This window comes from Argiope bruennichi, chromosome 1 (genome assembly GCF_947563725.1).
Source record: "Argiope bruennichi chromosome 1, qqArgBrue1.1, whole genome shotgun sequence".
Classification (NCBI taxonomy): Eukaryota; Metazoa; Arthropoda; class Arachnida; order Araneae; family Araneidae; genus Argiope; species Argiope bruennichi.
In genome coordinates this window covers 63,056,771-63,074,776 of record NC_079151.1, presented here as the reverse complement: position 1 = coordinate 63,074,776, position 18,006 = coordinate 63,056,771, and the positions used below count along the sequence as shown (strand labels likewise).

Sequence of the window (18,006 nt, the reverse complement as noted above, 5' to 3'; positions counted from 1 at the left end):
ATATGTTAGCTGATGCTAAATATTCTAAACTATCTATTTTTTTTTTGACTAAGTGAGTATTCATTTGAGAAATTCTGCTGCTCTTGAGGAATTGAAATTAGAAAATCCAACTAATAATCATGTTATTGAACCATGAAAAAATCCCAAAAATGCTAAAGTATATAAATTTTTTTTTGTTTTCCCAAATAAATTTTCAATTTCATTTGCCATTTTAATAGAAAAAGGCTAAGCAAATCCTCAAGCAAAACAATTTGCTTTACTATGTAGCTTAAGAGTCTCTGACAGAAAAGGTGGATAACAAAAACAATGGTTTTCTTTAAAAGGGCACATTGAAATGCGATTTCCGTTACAAAAACATTGCAATGAACACAACTATTAGCTTAAATCACTTGCTGTTAATAAATTTTTAATATTTAGTAAAAAAATTAATTGTAATAAAATGTCATGAATTTCACTGTATAATTACGTAATTTGGAAGTAGTTATCATGTATCAAATAATTTAAATAATAATTTAGAATTAGAAATTGTCAGTCTAAACAATGATAAATTTAATTCCATGAATTTAAACATTTTAAAGTTGGATTAATTGCGTACATCAAAATATTCATATATATATATTTGTTAAAAAAATCTGAAAAAAAATCAGTAATTTTCTAAATTTTCCTAACATTTTATCAAAGCCTAGCATTTATTAAAATTTCTTTTGAAGTCAAATATTTGTTTAATGCAATAAATAAATAACTCAAATAAATTTCAAAATAAATAAATAACTCTATGCACTGGAAATTATTTCAAAAATTATTTGGCACTCAAAATCATAAATTGTCGAATAAGCTGAAGCGCGAAAAAGGAAACTTCAGCATAAAAAGTCTATTCGGATACTTTCAAAATTTGATACACACAAAGTAAATAAAATGTAAAATTTATTTCAAATACACAATTACAAAAAAATTATGATGGTGAGAAAAACATAAAATTTAGAAATAAAGAGAACAAATATTCAAACATATGATTCGATTGAGATTCCAGCTTAGAATAATACTTCCAGTTTTATTAAATATTCTATTTCATATCTATTTAGTCGCATAACATTTTCTAATACGTACTCAAGTGAAAATCAAATTTGATAAATTAATGAAAACTTCTTTGATTTATTAAAAAAGACAATATAGAAAATGTTCTGCTTTGCTCTGTACCATACAAAAAATAGAATGTTTATTAATTTTATTCATGGAAATATTACTATCTGGACCATCTCAAACGTTGTAAAATTAAAATCTAACAAGAAATGAAACTTGAAAAAACTGAAATAAAAGTCACGGATGATTATTTATACAAATAGATGATAAAGAATTGGTTTTGGAATCCTTTCAATGAATAGCAATTAATCAACAGATGCAGTAATGATTTCATTTTTTTCTTACATTCCTGTTTACAAAGTAAATATTACCGAAATATGTTCAGTAAGAAGAATGTGTAAAAAAGCCACTTAAATTCGAATAAGTGACCTAATTCTGTAAGGGTCACTTTAATTCGAATTTTCTTAATTTAAAAAAATATTCCTCCTTGAATTATTAAATATTTTATAGGACTGAATACAAAGATCTCAGTTTCTAAATTTTATTAATATTTTCAATTTAATTTTATAGGATTATTGTTTCTCGTATAAAATAAGTAGGCCAAATATGTATTCATTGCTTCATTGTATAAAATTAAAGCAATGACTTTAAAAATAACATAAAAATTCTTTTCATACCAAGGAAACCACAATGAGTTACTCCTTATTTTAATTTTCCAATGGAAGTGAATAGTGAGACGTTTTGAAAACGTTTTGTTTAAAACTATCAAGAGCCTTAACAATATGTAATATACTCAAAATACATACACACATACAAAGGAATGACAATTCCTTTTTTGTAATAAGTAATAAAATTCTTTTCCAATCAGTTTGGTACTTTATCAGCTGATACAACATAAAAGAATATTATCGTCTGGGTTTTGTAAGTTTTGTTAATCTATGCCTATATTTTTCGTGGTTGCATACTTTATCAGTGCGTATAAAGATTTTACTGTTATGTCATTTTATTTATTCAAATTCTCAACAAATCATGATGTAAAACTGTAAAAAAACGTCTTTGTACTATGACTAAATATTACTTAAAAACAAGAACTAAATATATGTTTGATTAATACGATCAAGATAATGATTATCTTTATTTGTAACTTCAACAATAAGAATAGTTTTGATTCGGTTTATTTAAAATTTATAATCATTTTTCAATGTATCAAGAATGGCAGTGGTATTTGCTACGATGCATTGGCAACAATATGAAAATTCATTATATGATGTATTTTACCAAATGAGATTTCTCAGTGAAAGTATGGCGAATATCTACTTAGTTGAAATGTTTGAATAAGACGAAAGTTGAGATAAAATGGCACTAGACGGTCACATTTTTGTGACATTCGATTCCTCTTTTTCTTCCGTTTCTTCATCATCCAGCAAATCTCGGTAGGGTCTGTACCAGAATTTGAACTGCAGCAGTGGGATTTCGTTGATTTCTCTGAAGTAAAGTAGCTCGCTTTTCAATCTTCGCAACCAGGTGACGATGTTAGGAAAATGCTTGAAGTTGTAATTGTAGGCCTGTAAAGCAATGACCACATGAGTTTCAATTGTTCAATGCGAAATAAAAACATCGTTTTCCGAAAAAGCTAAAAATATATATGTGCAAGTTATGAATACACGGAATGATTGGTAAAGTCCTCTTGAGCCTTTATAAATTCAAAACAACGTCTCGTACAGCCAGGGAAGTAAATGTAAGTATAATAAAGCGATTATGCTGAATTTATTAATACAGGTTACAACGCTCCTTTAGCCTAATAAAGGAACTTACAAAAAATTGCTTAAAAAATAAAGGAAATCGACCAATTGAAAAATTTTACACAATACCATAATAAAAACATAAGAAAAGTTCCATCGAATTATCTGTAAAATTGGAGGAGGTACTTGCGATTAAAATTATGATCTTTTCATAACTTCAAAAAAAAAGTTAATTCTTAAATGAAAAATTTATTTTTCGGTTATAATCATACAGCTTTTCCAAGTTAAGCAATGGCGAAGTAAAATTTAAGCAGCTGGGAAAGCAAACGAAAATAAGAATTAAAAAAAAAATCTGAGAAACGCACTAAGGGATGGATGTATACGTTTTCAATTTTTAGACGAATCCTTTTGCAAGTCATGAAAAATTTATAATTTTAATCACAAATATCTCCGACAATCTTACAAATAACTCCACGAAACTTTCCTTTGTGATTCATTATGGTATCGCGTACATTTTTCTAACTGGACATTTTGGTCGATCTTCTTTACTTTCTGTAACTTTCTTATTTACCCTTTAGGAGCGCTGTAACCTGTCTCAATAAATTCAATATGGTCACTTTACTGTAAAGATGTGTTACTTTCCTGGCTACACGAGACACTATTTTGAATCTAAAAGACTTAAAAGATCTTTACTGATCCCCCAGTATATATTTTTTTGAATCGCTTTCGGCCACTAACGAGTTCGCTGTGAATAATGATTATGATTAATTTCATTTAAATCTTTCACTCATAACTTTATATCCATTGCTTTCTCCATAAAATAGATTTAAATTTAAAATTGTTATAGTCGTTATTGTATTGCAAACGTGGATTACATCACAATCGTTTTCAAAATCAAAAATGAAGTGTGATATTATTCTAAACAGTTACCATAACCTGCAAATGATAATTTGCAATATTCTTGAGATTTGGATGAAACTCATACAGATCTACATTATTATTTTAAATTTGTACGATAAACGTGATGCATTCTGATTGGTTAGCTATGCAAATAGGTGAAATAAATTTTCAAAGTCGATTCAGTTGTTGAAGATGGGAGGGAATTTGTAAATAATTTATTTTGTCGTGTATTTCTCTTAAAGGGAGGAGAGAGTGATTATCGATTACTGATAAATTATATAAGGATCATAAGTTATCATATAAAACAAAAACTTGCGAAATCGGAACAGTGATTTTGGCTTGGTTACTCTGTTAAGGTTTCCCTTCCATAAGTGATGAACAGTGAAATAGCGTTTTTGGGATTTCTCTCGAAAACGTAGGGGGTGGTGATATTGCGTCCAGGAGCCCATTTACGCTATACTTAGAGAACATGAACCTAAATTTTAAAAAGTTGGTGAAATCCATCCCGTTGTTGGGGTTTTGTCTGCATTTGCTTTATATGCATCCAATTAATGTTCACATGGTACACGATAAAGGAGAAGAGTGAATTTAATTTCGGTATTCACAGTGTTTCCCTTAGCGGTGGAAAAGACATCGCATTGCAATGAAGCGTAAAACAATGTACACTTAGATGACATGCTTAGTCATTGCAGTAGAAACACGGCTGCAGCATGCAATCTTAATCATTCAATTGATTTAAATTCCAACGTCAACAAACAGAAAATACTACACCAGTGATATTAATACCCTAGGAACACTCAAATAAAAATAAGTCGTGGTTACAACATTCAAAGTATTAAAAATCATGTGAGAAGTTGCAGATAAGAATTAATCAGAAACTTTTAATCGGCTATCTTTTGAGATTTGATATTAGACACTGGAAAATAATAAAATCAATTCGAGAAATTTCATTATGTTTGGAAATAATATCCGAATACTGAAACTTAGAATTAAATTTGTCTTCAGATATGGCATCTTACAATCACATTTAATTCAGTATTTTTGTTAAACAGATTTAACTTCCAGTTTGACTTCTACTTATGCAAAAGTCTTTAATACTATTCTAGCGTAAGGAATGCATGATTAACAGGAATGCATGATTTCTAATTGAAATTAATAAGCAGAAAGTTAAAAACAGACAATAATTAAAGGAAAATAACTGACATATAAAATATATCTAGAAAGAATGTTTATAATTATTTACGAAATTTCGAAACAGATTCGTTTGTGGTTGAACTTACCTCTGCCAGCGATATGTTTGCCACAATGGAAAAATCGGCAAGAGTGAGATGTTTACCGGCTACATATGCATTCTTTTCGAGGGTGTGTTCCAAGCAAATGAGGGAGCTTCGATAACTGGACTCTTTCACGGGATCAGGTGGCTCACCTCGGAAGATCATCGGATACTGCATAGAAGTTGAAGAATTAGGTCAGTACTATGCATGGGTTAAGAAAACTATAAATAACTATTAATCGGAAGCATGATTAAAACATTATTTTGCATGCTTCTACATAAGAATGTCTATCATGTCTAATGCAATCCTTTATAAAAAAATAATATTCTAACAATTAGATGCTGAATAATACTTTACACTAAATATTAATTTCCGGCCTTTATAATTAAAAATACATAATAACAATCCGATAACGAAAATGAAATAAAAGTTTGTAGTTGTGAAGCAAACACAAGAGGATGCATTTCAGAATATTTAATTTGAATATCGTTTAAATTGATATAATCCAATCATCTGAGTTTAATAGTTAACCTAATATTTTCATCAGATAAAGCGGATTCACATTTAAAAATAAAAGCAATAATTGGAAACGTGAGTAATATCTTCGCAGTATGTGAATGGGAATCTACAGATAAATGAATGCAGTCATTAAAAGTTCATAGAGTGGTTTCATCAGCATCGCAAATATGGAGCATTGAGGATTTTTGTATTATTTCCAATTAATTTAAAATATAATAATGTCATCATTATTTGAGAAAGCACAAATTATTCTCAATATTTCGTAAAAACAAATGAATAAAATTCAATCGAAATTCAGTTTGTACTCGTTCTTTTCTGTAATTCTGGACCACTGCCAATTGTTTATTTCTATTCGAAAATTTTTTCACACCTTCATAGAAACTTGGGCGGTGTCATTCTGTATTTTTTGAACCTATTAAATGCTAGTCAAAGTTCAAAATAATGACAATGAAAGAAACAAATATTATTGCAACAGAATCTTGTAACTTCTAAACTGTTCATGTAAATTCAACTTAAAAGCAAATTTTAACTATGGCTAGGAGGTGAATGGAAGGAGTCATGGAGCCATAAGAAGTCCGTTATCTACATATGCATTTTTTAAAGATATTTATTTTGAATGAGAATAATAAAATTTATGTTAAAAAATTTTCTTAAATGTGGAATTTCCCCCCGTTTATGTAGTTTCTTAGTAAGGCGAAGAAAAACGAATGGATGTCTTAAAGCATGGTTCCATCTGTTAAAAGGTTTGGACCAGATTATTAATATATTTCTATTTTACTAAAAATAGAATAGTGTAAACATAGATTACCGAATTTCATTAATCTATATTGTTGCGTTTTCGAGTGGCGTATTCGCATACAGATAAAAAAAAAATGAAAGTGTTTAATTGGAGAATAAAACACTGATGTAGCTATGGGACTGCAGATGCCCTGGACACAGAGGAGTGCTATGATGATAGAACGCTATTATTGCATGTATGTCATGTTTCAAACCTAAATATAATAAGAGATTGAAATTACGAAACATACTCTTGACACCACTTATTCTCCAGAGAAAAATTATAAGATTGAATTTCATATTAGTTATTGTTGCTTCGTATGGCACTTGTCATAGACAAGCCGCTAACGAAGTTAGCGATTTTAAGCCAAGAGAGCGCCTCTTGTTTTCAGTAGCGCCATCTAGGGCAAAGAGCACGTCTTAGCGACTCATGCATCACAACCCTTTTTACGGAGTAGACTTCATTCATGACTTTCGTTCACTCATCCACAGGAAGATGATACACATACATTCGCTTGCACAACTCCTTTTTACAAGAGGGGGGGGGGGGCTCTTTTACACACCTCACAGATAGAACACAGGGAAAGAACAACCATGCCCAAACTCGGGACGCCCAGATCACGAGGAAGACGCGCTACCCCTACGCCAGGACACCAGCTTCATATTAGTAAATAACATATCCTATCTGATGATATTGTGTTCAAAAATTACAATATTTTGCCAGTTGAAAATGGGATAGAATTCGTTGTTAATCAAAATTTGATTACTTTTGCAGTATCTGATGGATACAACAAAATTCTTAGAAAGTTAAAATTAAAAAACAAGATAGTATGAATTAGTTCTCTTGGTAGCTAGGAAGTGCAGAACATTTTAACAAATTTTGTAAGCATGAAGTGCGAGCCCATTTAAATAGATTCAATCATTCGTGGCAAATCTGAATAATTTTTGAAACTTGAAATGTGATAACTCAAATAAATGGCTATAATGAAATTGAAAGCAATCTTTACATTTAACATTTCTTTTGAACATTTAACTAAATTTGATGACATATAATATTATTCGACTGTTTTAATAATCTTTTGCTGAATATTCTTAAAACATGGATGACAAACAGAAAAATTTGTTAAACTTTTTCACTTGCAAAAATAATTACTTTTCTTACGACGATACAAGGGGGAAGAAATCACAATGTCAAAATATAAAGTAACATATATTTTAGTGCTTTGATATTTTTAAGTATATTATTGTTAAAATGCATTGATGCTTTTTGTTGCCCTGAAATTGTTTTATTTCCGAAGTTCCTTCGATTGTCAACACTATAAAATGATATTGTTAAACATTTCCTTATATAGAGAAAACAGATTCTTTTGTCTTAAAATTTGAGAACTAAAAAGAAAGTAGCAGAATATAAAAAAGCATGCGTATTCGCTTAAAAATTAAACTAAATTAAAATTTTTAACATCTTTAGCTTACAAACATTTTGTCTTCGTGGGCATCGAATAAATAATTTAACCCGTTTTTTCTATTACAATATCACAATTAACGTTTTGTAATAGGTAAACCTTATATATTTGTATCTATACATTACTGTATTCCTATGTTTAAGATGTAAGGTCACTTGCACAAAGAAGTAATTATTAACTATCAGATTCTCAAAAAAGACCAATAATTAAATCAACAGCTTAGCACTAAATATCGAAGTTTAAGGCCTATCTAGCAAATATTTCAGTGAAAGAAAGCTAAACACTCGAATGAATAAAATTAAGATTTTTCTCCACTGCATTTGGCAAGTTTTATTACCACTAAACATGTTTAAGGAAAACAAAGTGATTTTTTTGGAGAGGAATTTTCTGATATATTTATAACAGTGGAGATAGTCGGATGTGATAAGTTTGCATTATGTTTTTATCATCTAGAGAATGGGACATAACTTAAGGTGAAAAATTAAATATGACTCTGAATCTGCCATAAATAAGCAAGAAGTGAGATACGGCAATTGTTAAAAGATGTTGCCACTACCAAAATAATGTATATTTTTTATACTATTTTTAATTTTATATATATGTATATTGGGGGTTCCTTGTTGAAGACATTTATATAGGAAATAACAAGAAAACAAATTGTTGTACAAATAAATGCTTACTTTACAAATGTTATTCATAATGCGTGTATAACAAGAAAATTTGGGACAATAGTGAAAGTATGAAAATGTCGTATTGTATTCAAGAAATAAGAATTTTTGTAACCATAAAGAGATTGTTGAAATTCCATTCAATGTTTCCCCCCAAGATAAAATGAAGAACAATTTTGATGAAAAAGAAGAGAAAGTTTCTAGAAGTTAAGAAGAAGCTGTTTGTTTAAGATCGAAAATAGTAGAAATATTTTGCATCCTGTAGGAGAGAAAGATTGTATATCACAGCAGTTTACCGCTCAGCTCTTAAGGTATAAACTATGATGGCAGAATTTAGGCTTAGAGACAGAAGGAGTGATATTTGGAATTCAGTAAAGATTTTGCATTTATGGGAATTTGATTCATTTTAATTCTGTTATAGGCCAAATATTCTGTCTATCAAACTTGTGAAAGTTTGTAGAAAGGTATTTTCTCAGCTTTATTTCTCATTATCAGACCCATCGTTTGAAATTCTAATTCCGACTTAAAATAAATTTGGTCAAATTTCAAAGCGTTTATGCCAATTTGGCTAAATTAAACTAGAGTGGCACAGAAAGAAACTTATAGTCAAATTAAATTTTTATTCTATAGCTGCTAATTTTGGCTAGGTTTACTTCACTTTTATCTATAACAAATACCAATAATTTTGACTTATTTATTTATTTTTGCATGAGAACAGACTATATGCTCGTTTATTTATTTATTTTTTGCATTGAATGCAAAAGTATCTGGCAAAAAGTATTTTACAATCTGCCACAGCATTTCCTGTACGTTGCCCAAACAACGACTTTTTATTTTGTGTCAATGGTATGCATAATACAGGTGAATATTGAATGCTTTAGGAGAAACTGTGCTTTTTCAAAAGAAACACTATTGCACATCAATTAAAAAATTGAAATTTGGCATTATTTCATCACTGAAACGATTATTTTGCAAAATATATAATTAAAAGTACTCTTGAAATATATATGTTTTCTGCTTTTGCTTATAACAGAATTATTTTCTGCTTTTTCTTTTAGTGTTTTTTTTTTCATGATATTTCATTCAAAATCAAAGTTCGAATCAAAATCTTGAAAGGGTAATTTTGAAGCAGAAATTTTATAACTGTAACTTTAATGAAAAGACCTCAGACAAAGCTCAGTCATTTAACTTGTTTCAGTTTTTGATTATCATATTCATTCGAGCATGCATGCATATAAAGACATTATTCATATTATATTTCATCCAAATATAATACAAATCTACAAAGTTAATGTAAAAACAACATACCAAATTTCAATTATTTGTTCAAAGTATTCTAAAATATTGACACAGACGGACAAGCATATATAATTTCAAAAACTAGTCTTTCTGAATCAAAGAAATTTCTAAAGCATAAAAATTAATAAAAATTTCGAGATCGAAGTTTTTGATGATTATATTGTGCTCTCCTTCCTCTTTTTATATATATATATATATATATCTGCTTTGTACACGAAGGGAATATTTTCATGGAGATATATTTATCCCATATTAATTTAAATAATGTTGAAATAAAAAAGTATGATTATAAAAATAAATTATATCTTTTGTTCCATGCCATTTAAAAAAGGACCATTTATTGCATATTTTAGTAAACTCTTACGTGAAGAAAGCTCATCTATTATCATAAATCTTTCCTTTTTCATAATCCTTGAAATCAACTGTTTCATGCTCATCTAGAGGATCTCTCAAATTCTCCAGGGACGCGGAAGAGTCTCAAACTATTGTTTTCTGTTTCCAAAATCTAGTAAATTCCAAGGGCTCTCGATACATCTAAACACGAAGGTGAATCTTTTCCGATCTGTCCTTAATCAAAATACTTCATGTCTGAGCAAAGCCCGCCAGAAATCAATGTCATAATTTTTGGTTCGATCGCAAAGCGTGCCCTTGAGCCATTTAGGGTCCCAGCCATCCGGTTGGGACCGGCGGCACTTCAATGACAGAATGTTTACTGCATTCATCTGGTTGGTTCTATGCTAATTTCTATGCCAGACTACACGCTGATTTTGACGCGCTCACACTTTTTCCCTTTTTTATTCCCTACGGTGAATAATCGAAGCGGTCGAATAGAAATTCCACTGTTTACTGAGAGTCCACGTGCGGGAAAAATATAGTCAACATGGAAAACGATCGATGCCTTTCTCGGAAATCAGCCACTATTTCTAAATGCTTATAGAAAAATTATCGCGAAAGAATGACACTTTCAGATTCTGCAGTGACGTGGTGTGAAAAATCTGTAATCTGATTCAAGAAATGACAAATACATAATTTATATGTTAATCAGATTTGTGAATCAAATCCGATCGAAATATTTGTTATCATAAATTTTGCTAGCAAAGTTTTCCGGAAAAATGCTGCTTGTAATTTTTTTATGTAATTATTTATTTAAAACAAATTGCTCATCACTAATGATGCAGCAATTTTTTTTTCTTCAATGGTAGAAAATGAATTATCTCAATATAATTTCCCCATTATATGTTAGTTTGATAATGTATATAGGTTGGATGCTATTTGTAAATTGTACGATACGTCCTTCATGATGCAAAACAGTATAAATTGCACGACAGTACAGACTGTTGGAAAAAAGAGTTATATTATTTGGATAGTAAGCGCGCTAAGAAGTGTTTACGAAATTTTTATTAATTTTTTAATGAAAACTACTTGAAATTAAAATTTTTTTTTAATATAGTCAAGGAATATATTATTACACTAAAACATATTTTCACACCAATTTAAGAATTTTTTTAAATTAACTTTTCTATTATACCAGTTTTTTTCTCTCGAAATTTGAATAAAAAGTTTAAAAATTATTTTAAAATTATTCTATAAAAATATTTTTTAATTTCCAACTATTATACTCAATGTTTTAAGCATGTTTGGCCGATGTTAAATTAATTTTTTGTGAGTAAATTGTTATTACTGTGATTATTTTTAAATCTTTTAAAGATAAGATAAAGGTAGATGAATCAAGCCAAAAACACTGAAGGTTCGAATCTTCTTTAGATTTTTTTTTACACAATATTAAGCTTTTTTTTTATTATTATTATTACAACTTTTAAGCGACACTCAAACTATCGTTCTATTTTCTTCCGCAAAATTAATATAGTGAAACAAAACAAATAATGAATTTAGTTAAAAATCAATCGAAATTATTAAAAAGTTGTAGATGATTTATTTAAAAGAACTGGGGAGAAAAGCATCACATATTTATTTGTTATATTTTTACCATCATGTAAAGCGGTTTTCTTTCCCTTACAACACTACCATACTCATTTCGGAAATCTCGGAGAGCATTTCGAAACATAGTGAATTTGGAAATTGAGGAGAACATTTACCCTTATTTTAAGCTGTAAACAATAAAACTGGGCAGTGACTCACAAAAAGAAGGAAGATTCGTAAAAGAAAATGGTGACAACAGATAACCTAGAAAGAATGATAAAGAGAAAGAGAATACTTAACGCTAAATGCAGGTCAACTATTTTTTTTAACGTTAGAAATTTCCACAATAAAATCATATACAAATCAAATCTACATTTTTGGGAAAAAATCAAGCATCGTAAGAATTTATTAGCAGCTTAAAGATCTAAGAATTTTCAGATTAAAAAAATAGCAAATAAACCAAGACATTTATAATGGGCTAATATCGTCAAAAGACGGGAAAGCTGGAAAAATAACGCTTTTCTGGATTTGTATAGATATACAGGATATCCATTTTAATTGTGGTCCAATATATAATTTCTAAACTATTATAGTTATATATTTCCAGTTGTAAAAATGATTCAACCCTTTATTTACCGATGGTATTTTAATGTACCGTTTAAATCCGGCTGATATCTACTACTATTTTTTAGTATTTGAAAGAACACGGAGAATTTTTTTGGAGAATCTCCTGGGAGATCCTCCAATAAACACACGGCGTTCCCTCGAAAGGGTTCTTGATTAGTATATAACAAAAAAATTCAACCGATAAATTGAACTGATTTGGTCGCAGACCATTTTAACTTTTTTTTGTTTAAAATGTTAGTGTGTCAAAAATATTTAATTAAATATGACTGGTAGAATCGAGCAGAGATCTACATAAAATTTAAACTTCGAAATTCTTTCAACAATACCTTTTCTCATTCAAATAACACAAAATATAGTTTTCTACATATTCAAAGCATTTTCCCAGTTGAAAGCGTAGTTATAGACATTTCTAACGATTTAGAAGTTAGTTATTGGGCCACGATTAGAGTGACATCAACAATAGCCATAATAAAAAGTGGAGTTTTGAAGTATGATGCATTTTTATCTTATAAAATTGCTGACTGATTATCATGGATAATTCATGTCCGAGTCTGTTGAGAAATTCATTCTTAAAACAAGGAAGGAAACTATAATATCCTTTCACAAATGGATTTTGATGAAGAAAAAAAAAGCACTTATTTTCTCTTACAGTTATTTTTCGTGTTCTTCATCCAGAATAATAAATTTACCAATGAAACATGGAGATATTAATAGGTCTAACAAGCAAAACCATAACGGATGATTAAAAAAAATACAGATTAATTCTATTAGCAGAGTGGAGTTCGATTTGTTTAATGAAGCAACAATAGTTTTGACACAAAAAAGCTCACACAAAATATAAATCTATCTGCGCAATTCTAATTTTGAATATAATTCATATCGTGCAATTTATTATTGCAAAGGTAAGATTTTTTTCTGTTTGGAATTCTATTATCTTTTTTTTTGGGGGGGGACTCATATTTTTTGGTACTGCAGTTTTAGCTCATGTACTAGAAAAGCGACTTAATTTTTTTTTTATTTCGTCTAGTTAATTAAAAAGTTTTTTTTTTATTTATGTTAAAAGCGTTTTGAAGTAACATTAGAGTAAATGCTATTTTAATTATATCAAACTTCTTAAAATTTAAAATATACTTAATACTTAATTAGTCAGCTTAAATTATGTATTAAACTGCTTTTTATTTTTATAATTTAGTTAATATATTTGCATAGGAATGAAGACATTAAACTTGAAAGATCATATTCATAGCACGATATAGATTTAATAAATTCTCACCGAATTTTGGCATTCCATTCTTTTGGTGATGCAGGATTATAAAGTGCAAACTTCAAAAACATTTTCTCGTCAAAAACAGCCTTTTATACCGTATTATAACAGAAAAAAAGTAAAGCATGCAGTGTATATTTTTTTTCTTCTAAAAAAAGTTGTTCGACACTAAAAAGCAACGTTATGCCCTACCCATGAGGGCAATGCAACATTCCGATACTTGTTTAAATGGCATATGCAATATTTGCAACACGTGATTGTGAAGTGAAAAGAATTGATTTCACATACTATCAGATCACAAAGAAATATTAACAGCTACTTTAATATATGTAATACCCATTCGAGAAATATATATTGATATAAGTTCTGTAGAAACAATACTGAGATTCGAGTCTTAGAATAAATTAAATTGCTAATGCATGCACTACATAAATGAAAATTTTTTATATCATAAAGGGCTAAATAAGAGGTGCACAAGAGTTTTTCAGCTTTAATGGATGTGATCTACCTTGACCCTACCATAAAGACGTCATCATCTTAACAGTGCCAAGAATGAAACGCTCAGCTCTGAATGAAAATCATGTAATCCAGCAAGTTCAAATTTAATTTCATGCGTCATAACAAGAATAATTTAAAGATAGTATGCAGATTAGAAGGTCATTCCTTACGTAGATCTGGAGCCTCGGGGGGTAGAACAACACGGCAAAATTAATGGTTTTAATCTGTTGCTTTGTAATATCAACATTAATATATGCAAAATAAACACAAAGAAACTCCAAATGGTATTTCAGAGTTCAAGTATTTTTTCTGAATAACGATTATTCATTTTACTCAATGTTTCTTGTTGGAAACTGGATTCAAATAGAGCCAATGAGATGCCAAAGTCGCTTCTATATCTAATGAACTACGAAGCAAATGTGTTCAGAAGAATTATTTTACTGTCAATAAATTTCGGCAAAAGATTATATTAATTCATTGGAGGAGTCTTTCCATCTTCTTATACAATTTCCTTTATCATACTCACCAAAAAATAAACATCTGAATTATTTTTTATACAGCAAAATGGTATTAAATAGACCTCTCATTAATTTTAATCATTGATTCAGCTGAAACCATGTTACTTCTCAATTTTCCAGATATCGACAAATAATATTCTCATTCAGGATATAATGACAAATAACTGTACTTTTACCAAAAGAGAAAACCTGGTGAATGTTTTAAACTATCAATTTATAACAATAGATGAACTATCCCATTTATAATTTGAAAAAAAAAATGAAATCATTAAAGCTTCTGAAGACATTATCTATTACCACGGGCAATACGAAAATCTTCCATAGTAAGAAGAAAAACTAAGTAGGTAAAAATATATTATGTCGTTAATTTTTCTTTATATTAATCCGTTTAAGAAGAACCTTTTTATCTGAAAAATAATAATAGAATCGAAAGGAAAATAATGCAGATTTAGCTTATCAATAAGCTTATTTTACTTACATCATTGTTTCCAGATATTTTTTAAAAATTTCGCTACCACTACTTAGATTTCTAGAAGATTCAATTTAATATGCATCGACATATTATCTACGGATAATAAAACTTTATTTTTAATGGATGAGAGGAAGTTCGATTCAGGGTAATTTTCAGGCACTTTCCAAAGTGCTGGGTAAAAAAAAAAATTACTTAAAAAGGAAAATGTTTTTGTATTTAAATATTATTTTTGTTAATATCTATCGGGAGACCTACTTAATCTTTCAGAATTTGGTAGGTTTTAAAACATTCATCTCCGAAAATTCCAAGTTTATTCTCATAAATATCGTAACAGTATAGTACTTATTTTTTTATTTCACTTGTTTTATTCATCTTCGAACAAATAAGAAAGTCTTATTTGTTCGAACAATGCTGAGATATTCATTTTAAGGAATTCTGGGATGAGGTAGATAAATCATAATATGTTTTAAATAGAATAAGAACAGTTTTCTGGTGAGAATAAGAAAGTTTTTATCAGGTGAGAAATTCTTATATTCTTTGTATATGTATTTTCCATCTACTTTATAAATAAAAATGTGTCTTCAAAACAATCTGATAATGAATCTGATAATCAAGAATTTGTGTTTTACTTTTGTTTCTATTTGAATTCATTTAGTAATCAAACTATAAATATAGTCTGCGCATGTTACTGCAAAAAAATAGTGGAAGATATTTAGGTTTCTACAATTCTCTCAGTTCAACAACTAAACCGAAATCAATTATAATCGCTGGACGAAATAATTGTACGAACAGAGAATGTAGAAATACAGCACAATGAATTTTCAATATTTTTTTCTTAACATTTCAAATTAATGGAGTTTCTTACTAATCATTTTCATAAACATAGGAATTCTTATCAATTATTATCTTATATAAAGAAAGAATGTAAAACAAATTTAAATTTATACACAGGATAGCATTTTTTTAAAAAAATGTCGAGAAATGTGTGTCATAGGAATTAAAATTGCCATATATTAAATCCATAAAATCTGTAACAAAAATGCCTCAAAATCACTTTCAAAAGTTATTAGTTATTCACAAAGATTCATAATCTAGTTTTCTTGAACGATTATTTTAAATATTTATATAAAACAACTTTATTCGGAAATTTTTATACAAAGTTTGGTATTTGAATTCAGGCCACTAACAGACATTATAAACTACATATTGGTAACCATAATGTCACTCGACATCATGGCATATCTTAATTTAATGTTGTAAAAATAAATAAGTAAAACATTGCAGTTTTTAAAAAAATTCTTTTGGCACTAGCAATGAAATCTTTTTTGACAATCCATCATTATATTTATAACAACAAAATTTTGAATATTTGTTTATGAAGACTACATCTTGCTTTCTCTGGTCATACTTTTTATGCCATTTTAAAAGCGCCATTTATTTTAGTGCAGCTGTTTGAGACGTAAGTATTTTTTTCCTTCCTATTTTTGAATGAAAAACAACTGCTTAGCAGAAAATTATGATTTTCATTATTTTCATTTAAGTGTCATATAATAATGACATTTCGTATGTGCATGGGACATAATCGTTGTTGCTACATCAGTTAAGAACATTTGAGCAAATAAAGTTTCAAGAACAATAAAATCAGGCAGCGCAAGATGACTCAGGCGCAGGGTTACATGAATAATCAACGCTTGGAAGTCGTTCGAGCATCAAATGTCTTCTTCTTTAAAGATTAGTAAAAAATTCCCAAACTGAGATTTTACAGCTGAATATTTAAGGACCAGTCTCATAAAGATTTTCATGCCACGTGTACCACTTTCGGTAGACGTGTTAATAAATGCTCTGATTTAGTCTAGAACGTATTAACAGACATTGACACTTGCCAGCTTTACATACACTGAAACAGCATCTGAATCACTACAGTTATATCTTCAGGTGAAAGTATTTCATCTAATTTGAAAGATTATTATGAGTCTAGTAGCTAGGGAAAAATTCTAGAAACTTTTGTTATATTGTTGCTGTGATATCATTGCGAAGGGTTTCAAATTAAATTACAAGTCATTACACAACCCATATCTTACTTCGAAAAAAATATTCATTTACAGAAACTAAACTTTATAAACTATGATCCATACTGTAAAGGAAGTGTAAAATAACGAATTAAAATAAACAATTTCATGTTAATTTTTTGCAATATGCAAAATAGATAAAACATAGTAAAAAAATGATATTTTTAAAATGGTCATTCAAAAAAATGTGCCTCCATCCATTTTACAAACATCGCAATACGGTTTCACACTATATGAGCATAGTTTGAGGCAACAAAATGAAATATTTTTTTTAAGCTCAGGAATTGCAGGATGAACCTATTTGATAATTTGATTGGAGGACTCTACTATTGCTTCAATCATGCTGCGTCAATTTGATGATTTGATTGGAGGACACTGCTATTGTTCCAATTATGCTGTACTTGATTGATGATCTGGTTGGAGAAACTCTGCAACTACTCCAATCTTATAATATTCAAGAAGGTAGTTCTAAGTTATACTAAAAGTAGTTCTCTTCAGCGGTTTAATCCAGGAGATATTTTCATCTTATGTTTGGCTGTTCAGATTAAGCTCGTACAAATATTCGCTAGAAATGCGTACGAATGAATAGTCACAGCGAAGCATAAGAAATCTTACCTTCTTATGCATCGTAAATTTAATGGCATCATTAGTTCCTGGTGTCTTGATGTTTAGCCCATTTTTATTATATAGTTGCGACCGATGTAGTAAAAGTGGGATTATTTATTATATAAGGTTATAATCACTTCTTATAAAGCACTTTGAAATTTTGGGTTTACTAAATATCCTCTGTCATATTTTGTTCCCCAATTGTAGAAAATGCAATAAGCATAAATATAAAGCCTCCAGTTATATAATTTCATTAGTATCTTGATTTTCATCAATTTTTTAATAAGATTTCACTTTAAAAAAGTTTGCC

At 29.0% G+C, this 18,006-nt stretch overlaps 1 protein-coding gene across 1 annotated transcript in view; it reads right to left on the bottom strand.

Annotated features, from left to right (window-relative positions):
* Positions 1–940: 940 nt before the first annotated feature.
* The window catches only part of LOC129963877 (glutathione S-transferase 1-like), a 37,466-nt gene continuing 20,400 nt past the window's right edge, over positions 941–18,006 (bottom strand). Inside the window, exons 4-5 of the mRNA XM_056078460.1 lie at positions 5,003–5,167; positions 941–2,645 (exon numbers count right to left, since the gene is read on the bottom strand). Coding sequence (XP_055934435.1) covers positions 2,451–2,645; positions 5,003–5,167 — 360 coding nt within the window. The 3' untranslated portion in view covers positions 941–2,450. The remainder of the gene's footprint in view (positions 2,646–5,002; positions 5,168–18,006) is intronic.